Below are 24,951 nucleotides of genomic sequence, written 5' to 3'. Positions count from 1 at the left end.
TATGGTAAATGAATTGATTGCTTGTAATTGTCCCACTATAGAGTACTACCAGAGGGATTAAAGTGTGTTATGAGACATCAGTTGTAATATCCAAATTTTCACATTAGCATGTAGATTTAGTTTGTTTAACTGGAAGTATTCCAGTTCAATTAATGACTTAGTGTGAAAATGATGTAATATATTACCTTAAATTGGAAAAAATCAAATCCTCTCTATGAGGATCTATTCAAATCTTTTTCAAAATGCGTTAATAATTCATTAATTCTAATATAAGAATGATGGAAGTGTGCTTGAATTTCTTACTCTATTTGCTGTTTTATCATGCATAAAGGACCATTTCAGATGGCACTGTCCATTTGTATTGCTGTCTTTTTTTGGGTGGGTACTGAATGCAGAGAACTTTAATATAGATTAATTTTGAAGCATACTCTTGTATTTGCTATGTTAATCTTAACTATTTGATTAAGTTTTATTCTTTTGTAATGTTTTGTTCTCAAATAGAGGAAAAAATAAAGGAAAATGTTGAATTGTAAAGCTTGAACCTGAATACTGTATTTGGAATTTACCCTTAATCAGCTCTTAGGATGTAGAAGTGCAAGTAATTTATGAAATTAAATAAGAATTAAATAGTTCTCAAGTTAGCGCCCACATATGTTGTATACAGACAAATACATACAGATATACATCTCCAAAAATGCTCTAAATGTGTTCTAGGTATAACAGAATGTATTTTTCCCATTGAAAGCCAGAAGTTGATTTTTTTCACAAAAAATTAAAACTTCCTTCGAATCTGGAATATAAAAAAAAAAGTAAAAAAAGGAGAAGAATGTTGTCCAGGGTGTAGGAGGAAACATTCAGTGTATTTGAATAATAAATATCACAAAATAATTTTAGCCTATCTATGAAGCTGAATTATTAACATAACTACTATTAGTGCAAGTATAATAATTTGACTAATACATACAGTTTATGCTTTACATTGTACTTTTAATTTTCCGCAGTTTTCAAAATCTCTTATTAATTAAATTTACCATCCGTCCGTCCTACTTTCTGACTATATTGAGCACACTATATTCATTCCTGAGACTTGGAGAACCAAAGCGTATTCCAGTAACCACTGAGAGTAGGAAACAATTCTGAATGCAATGCTAGTTCATTATTGAGCATCTCCTTCACACAGCTACGGTATATTTACTAGTTTCTGAGCAATTCAGTGTTGCTTAAACTTACAGGTTATATAATTTTGAGAGGTTACATGCTTGTAGTACAAAGATATAGCAAAAGGTAGTTTATACAATGTATTGAAATGAAAATGTTCCCATTGCATTCCTACATGCATAATAACATGTCAATGTAGACATTTTTTTTATTGTAGTATATATGATTTATCTTACGCAAAAAAGAAAAAGAAATCTGATTACATGTTGATTTGAATACAAAAAGGACATAACCAGATAGAAAATGCAAAAGATATTTTTAAAAATTACATATTTGTCACACATTTTAATTATATATTTTATTAAAATCAAAACAAGTGCACCATCTCAAATCAATCTTGGGTGGATTTAATATGAGGTGTAAATCAGAGGATTTTAATATGAACTATTCATTTAAAGATATTGAGACAGTGCAAAGGTTAGAATAGATTCAGCATGCTTAATCAAAGGCAGCATTATTAAATGTCTGTAAAATTCTTGGTACAAGTTAAACAAAACTAAATACTACTGGCAGGATAGGATCTTGTGCATCTGGCTGTAGTCTCTGAAACACAGGTCTTAGATAGTTATGAACATTGTTAATTCCATAGTAAAATAAAAATGGCATACTATGGAATGAATGCTGCAGCATTCAAAATAAGGTAATTTATATTTTGAAGGACATGCTGAAACTTCTGATTCAGTTTTGGCTTTGGGTCTGCTAGAATTGTTCCTGTCAGCAATTCCTATCTTTACAGGTTTCTTTTGAGTTTCTAAGAACCTGCACTCATTGACACTTTGGCTTTCTTTGCAGTTTTTCTTAAGGGAAGAGCTACTCTTTTATAATAGGTCTTTCATTGTTAATTGCCTTTTTATCACCATTATTATAGCAATATACAGTGCAGTATTGTCCAAATAATGCTGCCATGGGTGAAGCAACATAGCTTGTTTCAACACTGCCTTCATAAAAGATGGAGGGTTTGTAAGAAATCAACAAAAGTTGGGACACTTGTAGGAATTGTTTGATTCAACTTTCAAGGCTAAATAAATTTCCATTGCTGCAGAAAAGCTGTAGGTTATTGACCCATTTTTTGTTACCTGGAAACAGCTTTTGTACCTGAAACGTACATTCCTTTTCAGTTTTTAGTAACCTAATCTTATTTTTAACTTCTGCAGTTTACTGCTTACATGTGTACAATTTCAGGTTATTCACTTGACTCGAACTACTTAAATTTCAATAAAACTGTAAAAATAAGGGTGTTCTAAAACTTTCATCTGGTAGCTTAATGTCTATATTGTCATCTATGTTACAGTGAAGTAAATTCTGTAATGTGTAATATGCCTTCTTTTTATTATCATTCTTCAAATTTTAATGGCAGTGTTTGAGCGAGATTTGGAGGCTGATATAGAAAGCGACACAAGTGGTGATGTACGAAACTTGCTTCTAACTCTGTTGCAGGTAAGCTAATGTTGAATAGTTTCTGTGACTGCACTTTGAACTGACCTACTCCTTGTGCAAGTAACACCTGCAGTAGATGTAAATTATCATTATATAGACACACACACATGCTGAATTCTTTAAGGTAAAAAGTGTTTATCTATCCTTATTTTGCACTTTGTTTAAGCAGACATCATATGACTTCAGAGTATTTTTTCTTATACAGTACAGTAATCCCTCGCTACATCGCACTTCGACTTTCGCGGCTTCACTCTATCGCGGATTTTATATGTAAGCATATCTAAATATATAACGCAGATTTTTCGCTGCTTCGCGGGTTTCTGCGGACAATGGGTCTTTTTACTTCTGGTACATGCTTCCTCAGTTGGTCTGCCCAGTTGATTTCATACAAGGGACGCTATTGGCGGATGACTGAGAAGCTACCTAATCAGAGCACACAGTTAAAGTTCCTGTGTGCTGATTGACTCAGCGACGGAGTGCTGCATTAACCAGGAAGTCTCATCTCACTCATTCAGCATTAACGTGCTCCTGCTACTGCTTCAGGGGCCGTGTCCAAGCGCCAACAGAAGATGCAAATGATTGCAGAAAAGGTAAAAGTTTTGGATATGTTGAAGGAAGGGAACAGCTACACTGCTGCAGGATACCATTACGGCATGAGTCCACGATTCTTTTTATTTAAAAAGGAGTAAAAGCATATAAGATCTACAGCCGCAGTGTACTTTAACCAGGGCGCAAAACGAGTTGCAAGTGGACGTGATAAGGCAGTAGTCTGGATGGAATCTGCTTTAGGGATCTGGATTGAAGACTGCCAGAAGAAGAACAACGGCGATGCTACACAATCACCTGAAGAGGCTCCTTTAGAAGAGCTGTAACACTATCCTTTGTTGTGCAGTAAAATTAAACTCATTGTTGTCGGACAAGTCGTCGTGTCATTGTTGGTGAGTAACCATAATTAATTATCTAAGTACAGTACTTATTACATGTACATAGTTTAGTGTCACTGTACACACATTTTACTGTATACAATTTTTCTTGCATTGTACGTATTTATTGCAGGTGGCCTGTCTGTCGTAATGGCTGTAACATATGTGATATCGGAGACGCTCGATATCTTTAAAATAATATTTAAGTTTTACTGTATATAAACTGTGTTTACATACATAATTTCAACGAATCTTACCTAATATCTAAGAGAATACAAAGGGTTTATGCTGTATAATTGTGCGGGAAATGTTTATAATAGTGTGGGAGAGTTTATAAGGGCTTAAAATATATAAAAAGAACCATATGAACATATGGTTTCTACTTCGCGGATTTTCACCTTTCGCGGGGGGTTCTGGAACGCAACCCCCGTGATGGAGGAGGGATTACTGTACAAACCGCATGTTTTTTTTTTATTTTACGTTCTTCAAAAAGATGTACATGCAGAACAAGAACTTGGCAATTTCTAAATCAGTGATAAGAATTACAAATAATAATAATAATAAATCACATGCTTGATTTTGTATTGATGGCATTTACAGTATTAGAAGGAATATGAAAAATAGATTGTTAAATGCATATTTAGATTTAAAGCCAATTTACTCTAATCAGTCACCAAGAACAATTTTGTAGCTTATATATATACAGTATAATGTGTGTGTGTGTGTGTGTGTGTGTGTGTGTGTGTGTGTGTATATATATATATATATATATATATATATATATATCTGGCACCCGGCCCGGGATTGGTTCCTGCCTTGTGCCCTATGTTGGCTGGGATTGGCTCCAGCAGACCCCCGTGACCCTGTGTTCGGTTTCAGCGGGTTGGAAAATGGATGGATGGATATATATATATATATAATATTTGATTTGTTTCAACAGGCAGACCGTGATGAGGGTTTTGATGTAGATGAGGATCTGGCAGAGGCTGATGCTACTGCACTCTTTGAGGTAATAAATTACTACATCAAAGTACAGTAATACGTATTGCCACAAGTCTTATAATGTTGTTGGGCAACAGAGGTGGAACATGCCTAATTCACAGAGATTCTTGTAAGCATTTGGGGAAGAAACTGCATCATAATCAATCAAAGGGAAAATATTGATTACATTTAATTCCTAGCTAAAAAATAAACCCATTTAAAACTTTTCAGGTGTCGAATCATCACTCCTAATAGAGGTATTACCAAACTTTCTAACCATATTTAAATTTTTAACGGGTGGAATTTATTATGTGACTCTAACCTGTAATATTATGAAAAGTAGATAAACACCTCTTACAAACAACTCTGTAGCTCCTAACACTGTTCAGAACAGATTTACTGAGCAGATAAAGTATTCACATTTAAAGAGTGAACGCCCATTCATTAATTCTCAAATTGCAGTGGTTTATGGTTGCAAGAGGCAAAGCTTATTCTGGCAGTGAGGCACAATTTAGCCTTCTACAGAAAATTTAATTTCTATAGTGACAATGGTAATCACTCCATACATAGTATGTACATTGCACTGTAGCCTACAGTATCTGGTGATCAAATGTTTTTCTTATAAATTAAAACATCATAGACATTAAAAACTTTCCTACTTGTGTATGTAACCATAACTGTATAGCTGCATTGAGTCAAATGGCTTTTCAGAAAATATACTATATGTCTCCTCATCTCTCAGCATTTAGTTACAGTAGTTAAACATATAATTAAAGATGCATGTATGTTTTTTGCCCTACACAATGTTTATTCTAAGCAGTTTGACCAGTGATCAATGTATTAATGCAAACACTTAATAGTTTCTGTTTTTTTAGGAGTTCAGCTCTTAATTTTATCATTTTGCCTCTTCTGTGCAGCCATGGAAACCATATGTTAGGTCAGCCCATTTGAACAGGGAAGTTCTAGAATGTTACATAAGTTAATGTTTGTGAAAGGTATAATGTGCAAAAGCATCTGTCAATATGTTTTTCATCTGTCTTTTAGGCTGGAGAGGGTTGCTTTGGCACTGATGAATCTACATTTACGCATATACTGGCTAAAAGAAACTATCTTCAGTTACAGGCTACTTTTAAAGTCTACGAGTCGGTAAAGTTATTAATACTAAAATTGATACTAGTTTATTATTCTAAAACTAAAAGTTACAGTAGTACCTTTTATGATAAAACTAGCTATGTTACCTGGCTTCACCTGGAAAATTTCCAAAGACACTTTACAAAGTTTTGGAGCGTTTAGATCCAAAGCAACATATACTGAATTGTGATTTTCTTTACCTTATTACACACAGCATTGATGTTTACAGGCTGCACGTACACGTGGACCATGCAAAGATTTGAACATTTTAAGTTCTGTACAGATAAAAACAGGTGAAAAGAAATAGTATTATGAACTATGTAAAATGTAGACCTCCTCTATGTTCTGTCCAATGTAGGAACCCCTTTAGTGAGTTTTGCGCATGTTTAAACTGACCAAGGAATACTGTAACTCCCAGCTTGTGCTGTACTCAGAGATTTAAGTGGACTGGTGAACTGGAGCATAGAGCCACATCTGACCTGCAAGTGTGCACCATAATTCTCCACAAAACTGCTTGTATTTTACCACCTAACCATACCCCCCACATTTCCATTCTTTGAGGTTTATGAATATAAAAACAATCGACAATCCCATCTTGCCCGAATTTGTATTTATTTTACAATGCATCATGAGGAGTTAGAAGAAGCCAACAAAATAGCGAGTACTGTGTATACCCAAGGAGGCCACTTACTAACCATGTCTTCTTTGAGTTTTACGGAACTTTTCTTCATTCACATCTAGGTTTCTGTGTAGCACGCCTCCTCGTCTCTCTTTTTCTGTACAGGGCAGCTGCCCTTCTCCACTTGCTGCCAACCACATTTCTCTGTGCAAATACAGCCTTAGCTTGTACATTGGCATTGTTGAGACAGCAGAGTTCATATGTATCAACTCCTAAATCCATTTCTCTGTTCTGAAGTGGAAAAAGGACACAATGCCTAAGAATACCCCACTCGCTACGATATTATTACCAACTAATACCAACAAATAAAAAACATGCATATGCCAATCTTCTTTTATCTATAACATCATGGCTTTCAAAAAAATCAAAGTGTTTTTTGTGATTTGGAGGGTATTTAGTTTTTCTAATGTTTATGGGTTTGTTTTGTAAATATTGATGTACTGAAATGTCCTTTCTTAGTGGATACCTACAGCCTTAGATGTTCCATACCGCAAAATTTCAGTTTTTTAACTACACAGGAAATAGCATTTTTAATGATCAGTGAGTCAGTCAACTTTGCAAATTATATATAAAAATAATACCATACAGAGCTTTTTTTACATTATAGTCTGGATATAATTATTTTAGCTATGTATTTACATAGCAAAAGAGAAAGGTCAGTCTAAATTGCTGAGTAATAAATTAATGCATACATACCTTAACTGTTGCCCATGAATCAAGTAAAGTGTGAGGACTGACTTTTCTTTTTGCACATAATATTACTGCTATTTATATGTGTTTATTTTATTCACCTCCCTGATTGCAGCTTTCAGGAACAGACATAAAAGATGCAATTAAAAGTGAATCTTCGGGAACACTGAAGGACTGTTACATCACTCTTGGCAAGTATTTTCCCTACAGAATAAGGTGTTAGTGAAGAGCGATCCTAGCTTGTATGGTTTTGTAGTATTATAGTTGTGTCTCCAAAGTTGTCCATAAGACATTTACTTTTAAATGGTCTGTAGTCTTTCAGTAAACATTAACCATTTTTAATAAAGGGTATAAATAATTTATTAAAGGATAGATAATATGTGTTTCCACTAGTCTGAAATAAACCTAAACATAAAGCAACAATATATAAGGAAATAACAGGACAAAGTTGGTCTTTGTTGTGTTTAACTTAGAGCTTGAAAGCCATCATTTAATATAGCGGAACAATTATAAACTGGTGTGTGTGTGTGTGTATACAGCGTGTGGTGGGGGTTTGCTGGGGGGAATTGGTATGCAAGCGAAGTTCATATATACTATATATTCTATATATATATATTCTATATATACTGTGTGTGTTTGCTTATATATAGTAGATAGATATATGAACTTCGCTCGCATACCAATTCTCCTCAGCAATCCCCTCCCCCCCAACGGTACTGCTGTTGACATGTTCTCTCCCCGGACTGTCCTCAAAAGGGCATTTTATTTAAGTGGGAAAGCGCTTTTACATCGCTCCCTGCTGCTGCAGCACAGTATACAGTATCACACAGCAAGCACAAATAAAGGGCACTGTCTTCCTCTCTGTGTCATTCTACCTTCACTTCTCATGGCAAGTAGTGTTGTCCTCCTCCTCCTCAATCAGTCCCAGGTGTGGTGAAAGCCCAATGTAGTAGGGCTCCACAACTACCACAGTTCCCCCTGGCGGCATCCACAAAACCCAACAGGGCTGCAGCAAAGTCCCATGAAGCCCTGCAGGAATCCGTGGCACCGCAGCAACCCAAGTGGCCTGCCACCTATCGACCTGGGGGAGACAATGCCCTGCCCTCTCCCCTTGTCCTTCCACAACATTGACATCCTCTCTGTGACAATGCCCCTCCTTCAGCTGAGCATGTGGGAAAAAGCGGCCTGTCTTAGGAGGTCCATCCTTCTCTAGGAGATGGTGTCCATGTTGGCCAGTCCACGGCTCTGTCCTGAAAGATAAAAGCAAGACCATGATGGTGAAACGCTGCGCCGACGCCATGTCTCTATTTGGGGCCATGCTGGCAGCATTCATAATACAGCCACTCCCTTCCTAATACCTGTGCCCTGTGAGATTGAAAGCAGGATGGGAATTCCTGCTTCGCCTTTCACTCTGCTGAGGTCGGCTTGTCTCTCCACTCCCGCAGAGGTAAGCCCCCCATTACACGTGAGTGCATATGCTCACACGCTGCACTGTTCGGAAACCTGGTCTTTCTTTTGTGGGTCTCCTTCTTTCTCTGAGGTGCGGGGACAGTCTGGAGGTCTCTATGGCATAAAGAGAGGGACCTTGCCCTGTTTGTGCCCCTTTAGACTTGAGTGTGACTGCCGCTGACTTGGTGAATTACAGGGTTCAGGATTAGAAAGCCGCTCCATCCCATCTTCCCCCTGTGCAAAGCGGTCTGTCATCCCGCCTATGCCCACTGTTGGAACCAATGTTACTCATCCTCCTTCCAAACCATCCGGGGACAATTCACATTGAGTTCTCTTATTTTGCGTGGTACAGGTTTCATTTATCTGTACCACTGAATCTGTCAGGGTGGAGCCTTGGTCGTCCTCTACAACCCTCCAGTAAGGCTCTTCAGGTTAATCTGAACCAGCAATAAAGCATGCAAGGGCTGGAGGACCCTCTCCAGCTCTCGTACATCCAATATATTAGTAAGTATGTCAGATGACGGAAGACTTGCACTTCGGTGTTCCTTCACCGCCGGCAATAAGCCAGGTGACATGGACATCTCCGGTGCATGCTCAGTTGGAACATCTGGAGGGTTGGGGTAGCCCCCAAGTAGGTCTGCCATCTCTGCCTTTCTTACTTTAACGGTAGGCTCTGTCACATATACCCCAACCCTTTACCTTCTTTGGCAAGTGTGGCTCGGCCAATCACCACCCCTCCGCCTTTGCAAAGTATATTTTGGGTTACCTACCATGTAATCACATATCTATGATCCGCTTCTTGCAGCTGATATATATATCATCAAATATCAATATATATTTATATATAGGTATGAATCACAGTCTGATCAGATAATGCTTGTGGCTGGTCAGCCAGTTGGCAAAAATCTGCCATACCCTTACAGTTGTGAGAAGCAGAGTACACAACACATTTCGTCCTAATTGGGGTTCATCAGGTGTATGCACCTTTGCTTCTCTCAGTCGTTGCACCATGGTGACTGGTTCACTTACTTGACAGGGTGTAGATCTGAGTATTATAATATGACTTGAATAAGGCATATAAATGTTAATTGAATGACTAATAGCATCCTACTTTTGGAGTATTAGATACATTGCAATAAAAGCACTGAAGCCTTAGCCATCTTGAAGTACAGTTCTGCTATTAAGACCTTTCTGATAAACTAAAATCTTGTACATTTTTTATTACCACTAGATGTCTCTGTAGCTCTATCTCTATTTAGACTCAATCATGAATATACAGAAGAAGCAGGATGTAAATGATTTATTTAAATAATGTTACACCTTATGGTTAACTGTCTATTTTCAATTGACTTATCTTTCTTATGATTGTGGGGAATCAATGTTCCTATCATTGATAAAAAAAGGGCAACATTAATAAAGGACACATTTAGAAGTACTTCGTCTAACAAAAATAAAGTCCATAGAAAAAGCAAGTGGAAACATGCATATTATGCAAAAAATATTTCCTGGAGGCCAGGTGAAAATTTAGATAATGAAAGCATTACGAGTTTGAAAAAAATAAATAAGTAAAGCTTCCTGAAGAAAATGCAACCATTGCATACCCTGAACAACTGGCCAACCAGCAGTTCAGTTGTATATACATGTAGTTTGAAACTTCCCTAGATTTACTGTAAGTGATGGTGGGTAAAGCATGCTCTCTGGGGATTGGTATTATAATCCACTAGGTATTGTGGTCCAATAGCTAAGAAAATGGACTCTTAATCACACTTTTTGTCTTCTCCAGTAATTTACTGTGACAAATTTACCTAATCATTTCACTTGCTGGTACAAAATTTGTATAGAAGAACATTATGTACTTGCTTTGGGTAAAAAAATTAGCTTAATAATTATGAAAATATTCTTAAGATTTTCTCTTTATGATTCAAAGACAAATTTGGAACCAATCATCCATGTATTACATTTTTCTGACATTCATGGCAGATTTCCCTCAAGAACAACGGATAAAATCTAGGTGAAGTTTGTTTCTTAAGTAAACTGAGCTATGTAGTACTTTTACAGAAATGGCCAGCAAGTAGAAGTTGGTTGGTTCAAGTTCAAATTCAAGCACTTTATTGTCATTGTGTAACACAACAAAATTACTTTTTGTGACAGCCCCAAGGTGCATTTAAAGAAAAGTCAAATAATTCCAAATATGTCATATACAGTGTTAAGTGATTAAGTAACCAGAGCAAATTATTATTGCTCAAAGTACAGCAGCATAAATTGTTATTGCACCTGTTAATGAATAGAACATTACATATTCTATATTGTATTACATTAGTATATTGCACATGTTCAATTAAAAATGGTCTTAGACTGAGGAGATTCAGAGTTCAAAAATTTTTTAGTCTGTTTAAGCGTACACGGATTGACCTAAAGCGTCTTCCTGACGGGAGGAGCTCAAACAAAGAATTTCCAGTATGAGTTTTGTCCTTGTGAATGTTTTTGGCCCTTCTCACATAGCGAGTCTTGTACGAGAGTTCGAGTGATGGCAGTTCAGTCCCAATAATGGCCTCTGCTGTTTTTACAACCCGCTGCAGGGCTTCTTTAGCAGTCTTGGTGCAGCTGTTATACCAGGCCATCATGCAGTTAGTTAAAATGCTCTATATAGTGCATCTATAGAAATTAACCATCAGCTTCTGGGGGAGGTCAGCTCTCCTTAGCTTCCTGAGAAAATAGAGGCGTTGTTGTGCTTTGCCTATTATAGCCAAGTTGTTGTCAGCCCAGGACAGGTCCTCTGAGATGGTGACTCCTAGAAACTTAAAGCTGGAAACTCTCTCCACAGCATCTGCATTGATTGTTATCGGACTGTGATTGGTCTTTTTAGTGGTCCTAAAGTCCAGAATAACTTCTTTGTTCTTTTTGGTATTTAGGACCAGGTTGTTGGTGTTGCACCATTCTGTCAGATTCTGAACCTCTTCCCTACATGCAGCTTCACTGTTGTCTGTTACAAGCCCAATGACAGTTGTATCATCCGCAAATTTAACAATAATGTTTGATTGGTGGATGGGTTGACAGTCATGGGTGAAAAGTGCATAGAGAAGGGGACTTAGTACACATCCTTGCGGCACACCAGTTCTCAGGGTAAGGGTGGAGGATGTGTGTTTGCCCATCCTGACAGACTCAGGGCGGTTGGTGAGAAAATCCAGTAACTAGTTGCATAAGGATGGAGCAAGTCCTAGTGCATAGAATTTTTGGATCAGCTGGTTAGGTATGATGGTATTAAATGCAGAGCTGTAGTCAATGAAGAGCATCCTGACATAGGTGTTGGGCTTTTCCAGGTGCGAGAGGGCAGCATGTAGAGCCACACAGATGGCGTCCTCAGTTGATCTGGCCGATAGGCAAACTGGTGTTGGTCTAGATCAGCTGGGATGGAGGCTTTGATGTGGGTGATTATCAGTCGTTCAAAGCACTTTGCGATGACAGGGGTGAGAGCAGCTGGTCGATAGTCATTAAGACAGGTTATCCTCGGTTTTTTGGGAACAGGTACAATGGTTGTGGATTTCAGGCACAAGGGGACTGCACCTGAGGAGAGAGAGAGGTTGAATATGTGTGTAAATACCTCCGCTAATTGGTCAGCACAGGCCTGGAGCACACATCCTTGCACATTATCAGGACCTGCTGCCTTCCTTGTATTGATGTTTTCGAGTGCCCGCCGCACATCATGTATGTGTACAACCAAAGGCTGTGAGTCTCCGGTCAGGTCGAAGCTGACTGGAGGCTGGTTATTGTCCTTGTCAAACCGTGCAAAGAAACTGTTAAGTTCCTCTGCTAGGTTGGCATTGTTATTGGCCAGTGTGTCATTTTTCTTTTTGTAATCCATGATTAATCGGATGCCTTGCCACATCTGTTGTGAGTTTGAGTTACTGTCAAAGTCCTCCTCAATCCATCCATTATCCAACCCGCTATATTCTAACTACAGGGTCACGGGGGTCTGCTGGAGCCAATCCCAGCCAACACAGGACACAAGGCAGAAAACAAAACCCTGGGCAGGGAGCCAGCCCACCGCAGGGCGCACACTCACACACACCCACACACTAGGGACAATTTAGAATCTCCAGTCCACCTAACCTGCATGTCTTTGAACTGTGGGAGGAAACCGGAGCACCCAGAGGAAACCCACGCAGACACGGGGAGAACATGCAAGCTCCACGCAGGGAGGACCCGGGAAGCGAACCCGGGTCTCCTAACTGTGAGGCAGCAGCACTACCCGCTGCTCCACCGTGCCGCCACCTCCTCAATCCGTTGTTTGTATATTAGTTTAGCAGACTTGATGCCCTTCTTGAGGTTAGCTCTGGCAGCTCTATAGGCTGAGGTGCCTCCTAATTTAAAGGCTTTGTCACTTTCCCAGAGCAGCTGTTTGACTTCACTATTCATCCATGGTTTCTCATTTTGGTAGACCTTAATCTTTTTGTTGACAGTGACATTGTCCACACAGTAATTAATATATGACAGCACAGATGAAGTATATGTCTCTAAGTCTGTTTGATGAAAAAATATATTCCAGTCTGTTTGTTCAAAGCAGTCCTGGAGTTGGAAAATGGCCGTTTCAGGCCAAACTTTAACAGTCTTGCTAATCGGATTAGTACTGCTGATAAGGGCTTTGTGCGCTGGAACAAGAGACAAAGAGAGATGATCAGATTTTATGAGGTGGGGGCGTGGAATGACCTTATAGGCGTCTTTTATGTTTGTATAGACGTGGTCTAAGGTGTTTTCCCCGCTGGTTTTACAATGTACATGCTGATAAAATCTGGGGAATATATCCTTAAGATTCGCTTGATTAAAATCCCCAGCAATGATAAAAACTGCATCAGGGTGCGAGTTCTGTTGTTTACTGATAATGTCAAACAATTTTTCAAGCACTGACTTAACATTAGCCTGAGGAGGTATGTATACTACCGTAAGTAAATAAATTCAAGAAAAGGCAAAATAGCTCACTGTATTTGAATGTATTAAATTGAAAATGTACTGTATGTTTCATACACATAATATCCTGTAGATTTTAAATTCACGTTTGTCATGTGTACTAAGTACAATGAAATTCTTACAGTACTTGTATGCCTCCTCAGAATAGTACTGTAATTTAGAGACTTAATCAAAATACTTCATCATATTCCTTACATCCAATGACTTAATGTCATTATAAAAATGTATGTCAAAATTTGGAATATTTTGCTTTGATTAAAATAGTTCTGATTTATTTTAAGCAGTTTTCCTCTTTTTAAATATTGATTTTATTTATATATTTGTTTATTTATTTGTTTTTCAGTAAGATGTGCAAAGAACCTGCAACTATACTTTGCTCGCTGCCTCAAGCGCGCTATGAAGGGTGCAGGAACTGATGAAGACACCCTAATAAGGATTATTGTTGGCCGCTCTGAGGTAAGCCATTCTGTGCCAGAATTTCCATGGATTTTTCTGTAATGAGATACTACAATGAGTATTTCTTCTTTACAAATATTGGGTAAATATCCAATTTTAGTAATGGGAAACCTTTTAAGAAAGCCAGCTGAACAGCTTTATCCTCATATCAGTGTATATTGTTTGTGGTAAAGAATAAATCACATGTTTAATGATTTTCTTCTCTTTTTTTCTTATATAAGGGTAAATCATAAAGAAAAGGAAATTTGAAAATTACACTGTAACCGCAATGGATAGAAGCTGATGCTATACAACACATTCATAAAGGCTTATTGGTAGTTCAGGCATGCACAGCTCAGCACTCTGCTATTATACTAGTTGTCTAAGCATTGTCAAATGATCATGGATGATCTACTGCGGGATTACATCATTGTTGAACAACGTGCCGTAGTGAGATTTCATTTGAATATCAGCTATAGATCATGAATATGGCATAGTGCATGATGACTTGGGGTACTGTTTATTTTGTGCAAGATGGTTACCCAAACAGCTTACTGATCAGCACAAGGCAACATCTTTTGGTGAATTTCAGCAGGTTTCACTACCTCTGCCCAAAGTAATCTCACTACGGTGCATCATTTAACGATGGTGCAATTCCTGCCACGGAATGTCAATGTTTTGTTTGACTTTAGCTTCAGCTCGACTAGACTAGAGAGCTGTGCTCTGCATGTTCGAACTACCCATAAGTTGTTTACTTGTGTTGTGTCAGCTTTTATCAGTTGCGGTTACCATGTATTTTAACAACTGAGCAGTAGTCTTCTACATTAAGTACAACAGATATTTGTAATTTATTTCTTCAATAATTCTCAAAAGGCATGCTAGCAAATAACTACAGTTCTATAACAACATTATACATTCTTTATTTCTATTTCTATGCTAACAAGAACTGTTTCCAGTGAATAATGAATATCTTTCAGTAGTATAAAGTACATTGGTTATTTTTCAGATTGACCTTGAGACCATAAAGGACATGTACTCTGAAAAGTATGATGTGACTTTAAGAGATGCCATAAGCTCTGAATGTGGTGGGGACTTCAAGAAGGTGATCTTAGAGATCTTGCACTGATATGATCAAGAAGTATGGAGGTGATTTCACTGAGAAGGATGTATCCTCCATCTCATCTGTTTAACATTGAATGTTTTAATCTCTGAAATACACTTTGTGAGATATATAAAACTAAGTTTATTAACTATCAAGTTGGTCTTGTAGTCTATAACTGTTAAACTACAATATTAATATTATGGTTTGTATAAAACAACTGTTATTCTTCAACTTTTCTTAGCATCTTTACATGTGTAATTCCACTTAAGTAACTAACATAAAGTAGCACTAATGAACTACAAAAGGTATTAACCTTTTTACACTGTATTTTTAAGAGCTCATTTTTCTATTAAATGGGAACAGTATTTTGAGATATTAACACATGAGCCAGTTTTCAATATCATATTAAATCATTCCAACATCAAAGAGAGTACTTTATTAACAAGGAAATTGTAATACAAAGCTAGTAATTAAACTGTCCTTGACTGTCAGTTAATGACTTATTCAGGAGGGGAAATACACATGCAAAGCAGCCTTTGTTTATTGATTCCAGGGTGTAAATGCTAAAGAGATTATATATGCTAAGTTAACCTTTAACATGTTTACCTTTGGATGAAAATAAAAGGATTGGATAAAGAAACTAAAAAGTTAAAAAAAAAAAAAATGCAAAAAAAAAAATCTCCAAAGATGTAAACTTGAGGAAATAATCACAGTGATAACTGATATCATATGTTGTCGCTAATCATATACAACAGCTAGAATGACAGAAGCAGTTTCTTTTGTTTATATCTTCACATTACATTTACATATTACACATTTATATTTACAACACATATTACATACAAAGGTGACTTACAACATTTCAGATGTAATTGGTTATATTTTGTTTGTATTACCAGTTGGAGCACGGGCACAGGAAGTGACTTTCTCAAGGTCAAACAATGTCAGTAATGGATATATATATACAGTGGTGTGAAAAACTATTTGCCCCCTTCCTGATTTCTTATTCTTTTGCATGTTTGTCACACAAAATGTTTCTGATCATCAAACACATTTAACCATTAGTCAAATATAACACAAGTAAACACAAAATGCAGTTTTTAAATGGTGGTTTTTATTATTTAGGGAGAAAAAAAAATCCAAACCTACATGGCCCTGTGTGAAAAAGTAATTGCCCCCCTGAACCTAATAACTGGTTGGGCCACCCTTAGCAGCAATAACTGCAATCAAGCGTTTGCGATAACTTGCAATGAGTCTTTTACAGCGCTCTTGAGGAATTTTGGCCCACTCATCTTTGCAAAATTGTTGTAATTCAGCTTTATTTGAGGGTTTTCTACCATGAACCGCCTTTTTAAGGTCATGCCATAGCATCTCAATTGGATTCAGGTCAGGACTTTGACTAGGCCACTCCAAAGTCTTCATTTTTTTTTTCTTCAGCCATTCAGAGGTGGATTTGCTGGTGTGTTTTGGGTCATTGTCCTGTTGCAGCACCCAAGATCGCTTCAGCTTGAGTTGATGAACAGATGGCCGGACATTCTCCTTCAGGATTTTTTGGTAGACAGTAGAATTCATGGTTCCATCTATCACAGCAAGCCTTCCAGGTCCTGAAGCAGCAAAACAACCCCAGACCATCACACTACCACCACCATATTTTACTGTTGGTATGATGTTCTTTTTCTGAAATGCTGTGTTCCTTTTACGCCAGATGTAACGGGACATTTGCCTTCCAAAAAGTTCAACTTTTGTCTCATCAGTCCACAAGGTATTTTCCCAAAAGTCTTGGCAATCATTGAGATGTTTCTTAGCAAAATTGAGACGAGCCCTAATGTTCTTTTTGCTTAACAGTGGTTTGCGTCTTGGAAATCTGCCATGCAGGCCGTTTTTGCCCAGTCTCTTTCTTATGGTGGAGTCGTGAACACTGACCTTAATTGAGGCAAGTGAGGCCTGCAGTTCTTTAGACGTTGTCCTGGGGTCTTTTGTGACCTCTCGGATGAGTCGTCTCTGCGCTCTTGGGGTAATTTTGGTCGGCTGGCCACTCCTGGGAAGGTTCACCACTGTTCCATGTTTTTGCCATTTGTGGATAATGGCTCTCACTGTGGTTCGCTGGAGTCCCAAAGCTTTAGAAATGGCTTTATAACCTTTACCAGACTGATAGATCTCAACTACTTCTGTTCTCATTTGTTCCTGAATTTCTTTGGATCTTGGCATGATGTCTAGCTTTTGAGGTGCTTTTGGTCTACTTCTCTTTGTCAGGCAGCTCCTATTTAAGTGATTTCTTGATTGAAACAGATGTGGCAGTAATCAGGCCTGGGGTTGGCTACAGAAATTGAACTCAGGTGTGATACACCACAGTTAGGTTATTTTTTAACAAGGGGGCAATTACTTTTTCACACAGGGCCATGTAGGTTTGGATTTTTTTTCTCCCTAAATAATAAAAACCATCATTTAAAAACTGCATTTTGTGTTTACTTGTGTTATATTTGACTAATGGTTAAATGTGTTTGATGATCAGAAACATTTTGTGTGACAAACATGCAAAAGAATAAGAAATCAGGAAGGGGGCAAATAGTTTTTCACACCACTGTATATATATATATATATATATATATATATATATATAATATAGTGTAAATCATGATGGGGATTCTGAGGGCTGGACAGCTACTGAGCACTGTGAATTCCCAGCCCAGTCATTACTGTAATTATATAATTAAAAAATTTAAATATGTACTGGACACATATAAATATATATTCCCCTGTTATCCAACCATCACACCTTAAAAGCATTAATATCAAGTATGTATGTGTTTTCTTCTTTTTCCCATTATGCCTTTATGTTAATTCTCAAGGTCTTTGAAGAACATTATTGTTCATGCCTGAACACAAGATTATAGAATTTGTTTGGATCTTAGGACTTTTCACAGCCAAAAAGTACTTTGTATTTCAGCTTTATTACAGAGAACCTGTATCAAATGTGAAACAGAGTCTCACAAAACGTTTTTGCAGTCCTGAGTGTCTATTAGTCATTTTTAAGAAGGTATACACATATTCTGTTGTTTTTACATATTATATTTATTTACTTATTTGTTTTGTTTTGTTTGTCACATTCATATCAAAAACATATTCTGTAATTATAAGGGTCAAAATGTTGAAAAACATAATCTTTATGAATATCACTTTCCTTGGTGTTCCACCTAAAAGCAAGTTCAAAGTATCCACTCCTAACACTTTGCTTAATTCAGAATACAGTTACTTTTGCATTGCTTTGTTTTTTACTGGTTGTCTCCTTAGTTTCTTTACCTTTTATTTCTCCAAAAGAGATTTCCTTTTCTAGAGTTTCTCATCGTAGAATTCTTTCAAGACAAATTGTATATAGGAATGAGATGGTGCTCAAAATCATTTTATAGTGTTTACCATTAACAACCAATCTAGGTGTTTTGTGATATTACCAAATGATTAATTCTCTGTTACTTCACTTCCATATATAAAACTTCTCTCGCTGACATTTACTCCTTCCTCAATGTCCATTTCTATAAACTGTATTTTTTTCCCCAATTTGTATCTTAATAATCTTGAACTTGCTTTTCATAAAAATGAAGCTAACTATACTTGGATACATCTTTAGACTTTCCAGTTTTGTCCCTAATTTTGTCTTCACTCTATCTGCTATCTGACTTGAATACTGTAGTCCAATGTAATGAAAGAGTTTCAACTGCTAGTTTTTTCTCTCCCTACTGTAATGTGCAGAACTGTCTTCCTTACTTTTGTATTATGTAAAACACTTGAATATCACCTTCTTCATATTGTTTTTTATTTTTATGATCAATATACAGTCAATGAACAGCTTGCCTCGTACTCTTTCTGTACTTTTTAATATAATCATTTATTGCAGTCATTCTAATTTTGGAGTATAAGAAGTGGCAACAGGGAACTGATGCATATTTTTAACTCATGGTAAATGTTTACACCAAATTTTAATATTTCTCTCCTATATTCATAATAATTCCAGAGTTTGTTGTATTTAGTGCATTAAAGCCTTTTATCTATCCTGTCTCTCCATGTATGTTTGGCATTCATTTGCTTCTATCTCTTTATGTAGACAAACACTTTCCAAAGACTGTATTTTTGTAATGTGGTTTCATCTTCTCTAAAAAGATATTTAAAAGCTTAAGAACATCATTGGAAAAGTAAAGATGACTGAGACTGAAAGAGGGGCACTTGAGGGTTAATAGTTTGTGACGCCTACATGGACAGTGGTACCACCAGTGTACCTCAAATAAATATGGGAAAAACTCTTTTTGGACACTGTAATTTAATTTAATTGTCTAGCAATTTAGGTCATTTTTTCAGTTTCTGTAGGTGTGCTCAAATGTGTTCTCATTTAATTTGTCAAATTCCAGCTGATTTTGATTTACAAGTTTGGTTCACCTTTGCGCTTCTCTACTAGAAAACTTAAAGCCATTAGCCCGTCTGCACAGCTAATTACTTTAAATTGCTATTTAAAGTGTTCAGTCTGTGGTAGGGCTGTACCAGCAACAAAATGTCTTCCATCTGAGAAAAGTAATCTTTGTTGCGGTTGAAGTTAACAGCTACAGGTTTGGAATCGGCTATGCTGCCAACACCCCATGCTGCTATGCTTTTCCTGTGTCGAACAACTTTTGCATTCATGTGGCTAGTTGAGTTATAAATATTCATAGTAACAGTTATTAGAGAAGGATGCATCTTATTTATTTATTTTATTTGTTGGCCATTCTAGAAATACATATGTTGTTAGTTTCTACTGGTTTATTTTGGTTGAGTCTTTTATCAGACACTTTGTAGACATTTAGGTTTATAAAAATGTGACTTTTTTCTTGAGAATGATCACATAGTTAATGTATTATTCTAAAATTATTGTGGCATAAATATTAGATGTGATAATGAATATAAAATTATTTACCCACCAGCCCCAAGCATAATCTGCCCATTACTGTTAGACTGATTTGGATTGCATGTGTTGTTTGTTTGTAATTACTGGAATGAAAACATAATTTCCTTTTATGGTTGCATTTTATGGGGGGTGTAAATGCCTTCACAAGAAATCCATTATGAAATGTAAGGTCTTGTTGATTTCTCATTAGAAAAGTCAGAAAAACAGTAATTTTAATTTCCTGTTGTATTCACAATTGGCCAGAAGTAGTCCTGACAGCACAGTACACAAGGAAGGAAACACCACTGGATTGGGTATACTCACTGCTGTACTCACTCTCATACTAGAGCAAATATGGAAACACTACTCTTGAATGTCTTTGAGGATGAGAACGGAAACTCCATGCATATGTGTGGAGACAACATCCATGTGCAAGATTCAAACCCAGGAATTCAAACTGTGAAGCAGCAGCACTAACCACTGCACTACTTTGACAGCCTAAATGTGCACCCTTTAAAACATGGTGATGTGTCAAAGTTTGACCGTTCCATTTCTGATTTGTATGTAACTAACCACCTAAAAGAGCTACTTGACATTACTTGCAGAAGTAATGCATTTTGGTCTGTTAAAAATTATACAGAGGCAGTCAGGCAATGCTACAAGGTTGTTTTATGTGTCAATCATTGTGCAGAAACAAAAAATTATAAATACAAAGTAGTGGTAATTTCTCACTTATATTATATGAATAGTTAACTGAAACCTCAAACATAGATGATCTTCAACAAGATTGGAAATCTGTGTCACAGTCTGCATTGCATAATTTGTGCTGTTTGTCAGCTGAAACAAATTTAGCTAAATGTCTTCAGAATCGTATAGACGCTGGATTCTTGAAGATATCATGTCATTTTTCTGCTCATAGTGTTTAGCAGATGGGAAAGTGGAGGTATTAAAAGTACAGAAAGTCAAATTTTGTTTCTAGTGGCCTTTGTAAAGTTAGTATGATTCTTAAAACACAATTCTGGAGAGTTTTGGATCTTGTTAACTTCCATCTTTGTTGATCTGCAAGTTTTGACACGTTACTAATTAGTTAAGAGATGAGTACTTATACAAACCCCACTGTAAGTTAATCAGAGAATACGTATATTTCAAAATGGCTAAACTTTGTAAATCTTAGCTTTTAATTAACTGATTACATCACTGAAAATTCACAATTTCAGATTTTATTTTCCTTTTTGAGACTGATAGTGGTGGAGCTTCAAGCAAGTCAGAGTCAGGTTCAGAGGTATTTGAAGTTGTCTTGGCTGTAGGAGAAGAGGACAATTAGTCAGTGCACAGTGTAATCTCAGTAGCCTTCACTGGTGTCTCCTTGAAATTAGCCTTCATATGGTTTGTGCAACACCTATAACACTGACAGTCTTTTTCAAATAAGTATTCTTCTATACATTTTTTTTACCTGCTTACTCAGAGCAGGGTCACTGGGAAGCTGGAGTCTATCCTAGCAAACATTGCGGGCAAAGCAGGAACAGTCTAACAATCCCAGTTCATCTAACATGCATATGTTTGAGCTGTAGGGAGAAAACCATGTAGACTCTGCGTATGGATCACATGGGAAATGTACCCCACTGTCCTTGTTAGGAGGAAGCACTGTCACGGTGCTGCCCTTCCAAATAAATTATTTAGTATTTATGATTTTTGCACAAACCTTGAAGTTGCTCATAGCTGAGTGCTCTAAATGAAATGGCAGAACCTCCAATTAGCACCTTTATAATCAAGGTGTGCATCAATGGAACCAGTGTTGAGTTGTAGAGACAGTACAGACAGTGGCAAACCTACATTGTTGGGACCCTGAAGCTTGAATTGTTATGAAGGATGGCATTTGAAACCAGCAATTAGGTCTGGGTAACCACTGTTATCTTCTGCAATGAGGTTGCTCCATAATAGATCACCACAAATTTCATTTTTTATTCTTTAAACACCTTTTAATTTGTATTTTAACTATTATTTTGTATTTTATTACACTGTTATTAATATTTATTTATTTAGAAACCTCTTCTCAAGCAGTAGATACCCAAAGTGTTTAAGCAGTGTGGACTAAAGCTTCATTAATTTCATAGTAGATCCACCCTGAGTATAGATATGTTTATAAACATGTTTATAGCTAAGCTAGTTTCTTCTTACTCAACACCACAGCTTCCACTATTTGTAAGTGTGGTTTTAAACAACCACTCTAGAAAGACATGGTGTGAATTTTCAGAACGTTTATTTTACACTGCTCTGTTCTGCTTATGCCAAGCTCTAAATCTGTAATCTGACGGTACGGAATTAAAAATACACCACTGCAAAATATGTTCTCTTGTTACATCTTATATTACTCCCTCACAGTGCTTGCACCTCAGTTCATTTCCTGAATGGGTGATTTTTATAAGAATTGTCCACGTTTTCTTATTTAAGAAAGTTTCTGCTTTGAATATCATTGTTCTCCCAAAGAAATGCAGTTATGTCACAGCTCTAAATGGTGTCAATGTGCACACACAACCCCCAGCAACGGACCAGCATCCTATCCAGTATTGCTTCCTATAATACAGGACAGGCTTGGCTTTCAACAGTAGTTTTCTTGAGACTGGGTTCGGAAATTGAAGGGTAAATTTGATATACTAGGTCAGGGGTAGGCAACGTCGGTCCTGGTGAGCCGCATTATGTGCAGGTTTTTGTTCCAACCCAGTTCCTTAACGAGAACTCAATTATTGCTGATGAAGCACATATTGCTTAAGTGACATTTTGATGCTTCATTTTAGTGGTCTCGCTTGTTAAGGTTCTCCAACCTTAATTGCTTATTTCAATCTTAAACTGCTGCATTCAGTGTTTTAATTGCTCCTTATTAGCAATAAGATGTAAAAGACAAAGCAGCCAGCAGTTCTCCTGCTAGCTTTTTTCCAATTACATCTGTGTGTGTTCATCATGCACTGTTTGATTTAATAAAACACTTAATAGAAAAATGTGACAGACTGAAAATGATCTGTTTTAGGCTTCATATCATTTGGATGGTATCCTTGGAAAGGAAAAAAATCTACGATATAAGAGCCTTACATTGCACAGACTAACAAGCCATAAAATTAAATAAGGTCTGAGATTGGCAATGATTGGTTTCTAATTAAGCAATTGGGTTGGAATGAAAACCTGTAGCCACTGCGGCTCACCAGGACCGACGTTGCCTACCCCTGTACTAGGTTGTTTGATTTATTTAATACTGTGTCAACTTGTTAAACTGAGAAAAATATTTAGAATGTGTTTTGTTTCAAGTGTGCTTGTGTTTTAGTGTAGTCTGGGGCTAAATGATGTTTGTTGAAACTTGCTGAATATTTTGGCATTTTGTGCACATTACATAATGTAATCAGTTAGATCTTATTCACACTTGTGTTTTTCCATGCATTATTGCTGCATCTGTATAACACAGTTAATTTGCACTACATTAGTAAAATAATATTTTGTGGTACCTATTAATATCACTGTGCAGTACATTTTTAAAATTTAACATTCTGCATATTTTCTACACAAAGATAAATATAATAGTTTGTTTTATTTTTTTAGTGAAACTATAGTGCTGTAAGCAGACATAATGAGTCACAGCAAAATGTTTACTGCAAAAGATAACTGTAAATGTGTCAAATTGTAGACTGATTGCTTAACATGTTTGAGGCAGACATCATTTAGTTACTGGACTTATTATACCAGTACTGTGATTGTATCTGTCTGCATCCAGTTGACTAACTAGTATATCGAGACTCAATGTAAAGTGCCCCTGCTTTGCAAAAATTCACCCGTTTCCTTTTAATCAAATGCTACACATAGTATAACAGCACTAAATTCTCAGAGTATTTGAATCCATGCCTTCTATGGTCTGACTGACGTTTTCAGAGAAGTTCCAGGTTCAAATTGGACATATTTATTTTACAGATTAAACTTGATTGTATTCTGTCTAGTTCTTGTGTTCAGCAGACTGTGGTACTAATACATATTTCTTTTACTCATTAACGTATCTACAGGGGTGTTTAATTCAAATGCTTTGAAAAATTTCAAGAATAATTGTAACTTTTATAAGAAGAATAATAGTCATAACAATACATTTTATTTCTATACTTGGGTTTAAGTTGCTGAATGCCTTGGCTTTAAAAATACCTTTTGGAAATCTTGCATTTCTGTAAAAATGAATTTTATGACCAATACAGTGTTTCATACACCAAATTACAGAAATCTAAACAAACAGAAAATCAGTACAAAATAAATCAAACATTAATTTCATACATAGACATGTATTAATGTATGAAGTTCAGGTCACCTTGCATTTAGGTAAACCCAAAATTCACCATGTTTTGATGGTCTTTGTCTTTCCAAACAAACACCGGCTGTCAGAATGGTTTTCCTGTCGGTTGTGAAAGGGCCCTGCTTCTGTCATCATATGTTTGTCACTGGCTGGCTGTTCTTAGTCACACAGGCTTAGGAGAAGCAATTAAGAAGGTGACTAATTTAAGGCGATACTGCGCATTGAGACTTTACACAGCTGTCAGCTGGCTTATAATTACACAGATGAAACTAAAACTATTTTTAAAATGTACCCAACCAAATACACATTCCTGCCAAGGGTGACCTGAATCAAAGTATCTTGCCCAATTGTCATCACTCATGGAACTGCTTAGCAAAAATTTAGAAACAAATATTTTTTTTAAAAAGTACTTAATAGTACACACAGACTTTTCTTACGAGTGATATACCTTTAACCAAGTAGCATTCAAACTTAGTAAAAAGAGAAACCTTAAAGTAATCAAAAACTACAGCATTTCAAATATGCCGTCAAACCTGTGTGTTACTTTTAACTTTTCAAGCTATTTTTGCATCCCATACAATTAGACAATCAGTGTTAGATACCATACCTTGATTTTTAAAATACACCTTCTACAATGTGGCCTGCAGAGGGCACTCCTGCCGCCCAAACCCGACACAGACACTGGACACAAGTTCAACACACACGCTTTAT

The 24,951-nt window shown here is 36.7% G+C and overlaps 1 protein-coding gene across 2 annotated transcripts in view; it reads left to right on the top strand.

The window, feature by feature from the left end:
- The window catches only part of LOC114659407 (annexin A13-like), a 57,152-nt gene extending 38,089 nt beyond the window's left edge, over positions 1–19,063 (top strand). Inside the window, exons 6-11 of one of the 2 annotated variants that reach the window (XM_028811877.2) lie at positions 2,576–2,655; positions 4,519–4,587; positions 5,604–5,705; positions 7,175–7,250; positions 13,817–13,929; positions 14,915–19,063. In XM_028811877.2, the coding sequence (XP_028667710.1) occupies positions 2,576–2,655; positions 4,519–4,587; positions 5,604–5,705; positions 7,175–7,250; positions 13,817–13,929; positions 14,915–15,034 (560 nt within the window). In that variant the 3' untranslated portion in view covers positions 15,035–19,063. Of the gene's footprint in view, positions 1–2,575; positions 2,656–4,518; positions 4,588–5,603; positions 5,706–7,174; positions 7,255–13,816; positions 13,930–14,914 lie in introns of both variants that reach the window. The other variant, XM_051932838.1, reaches the window with a different exon arrangement.
- Positions 19,064–24,951: the final 5,888 nt, after the last annotated feature.

Source organism: Erpetoichthys calabaricus, chromosome 10, assembly GCF_900747795.2.
Source record: "Erpetoichthys calabaricus chromosome 10, fErpCal1.3, whole genome shotgun sequence".
Classification (NCBI taxonomy): domain Eukaryota; kingdom Metazoa; phylum Chordata; class Cladistia; order Polypteriformes; family Polypteridae; genus Erpetoichthys; species Erpetoichthys calabaricus.
This window is presented reverse-complemented; position numbering and strand designations above follow the sequence as displayed.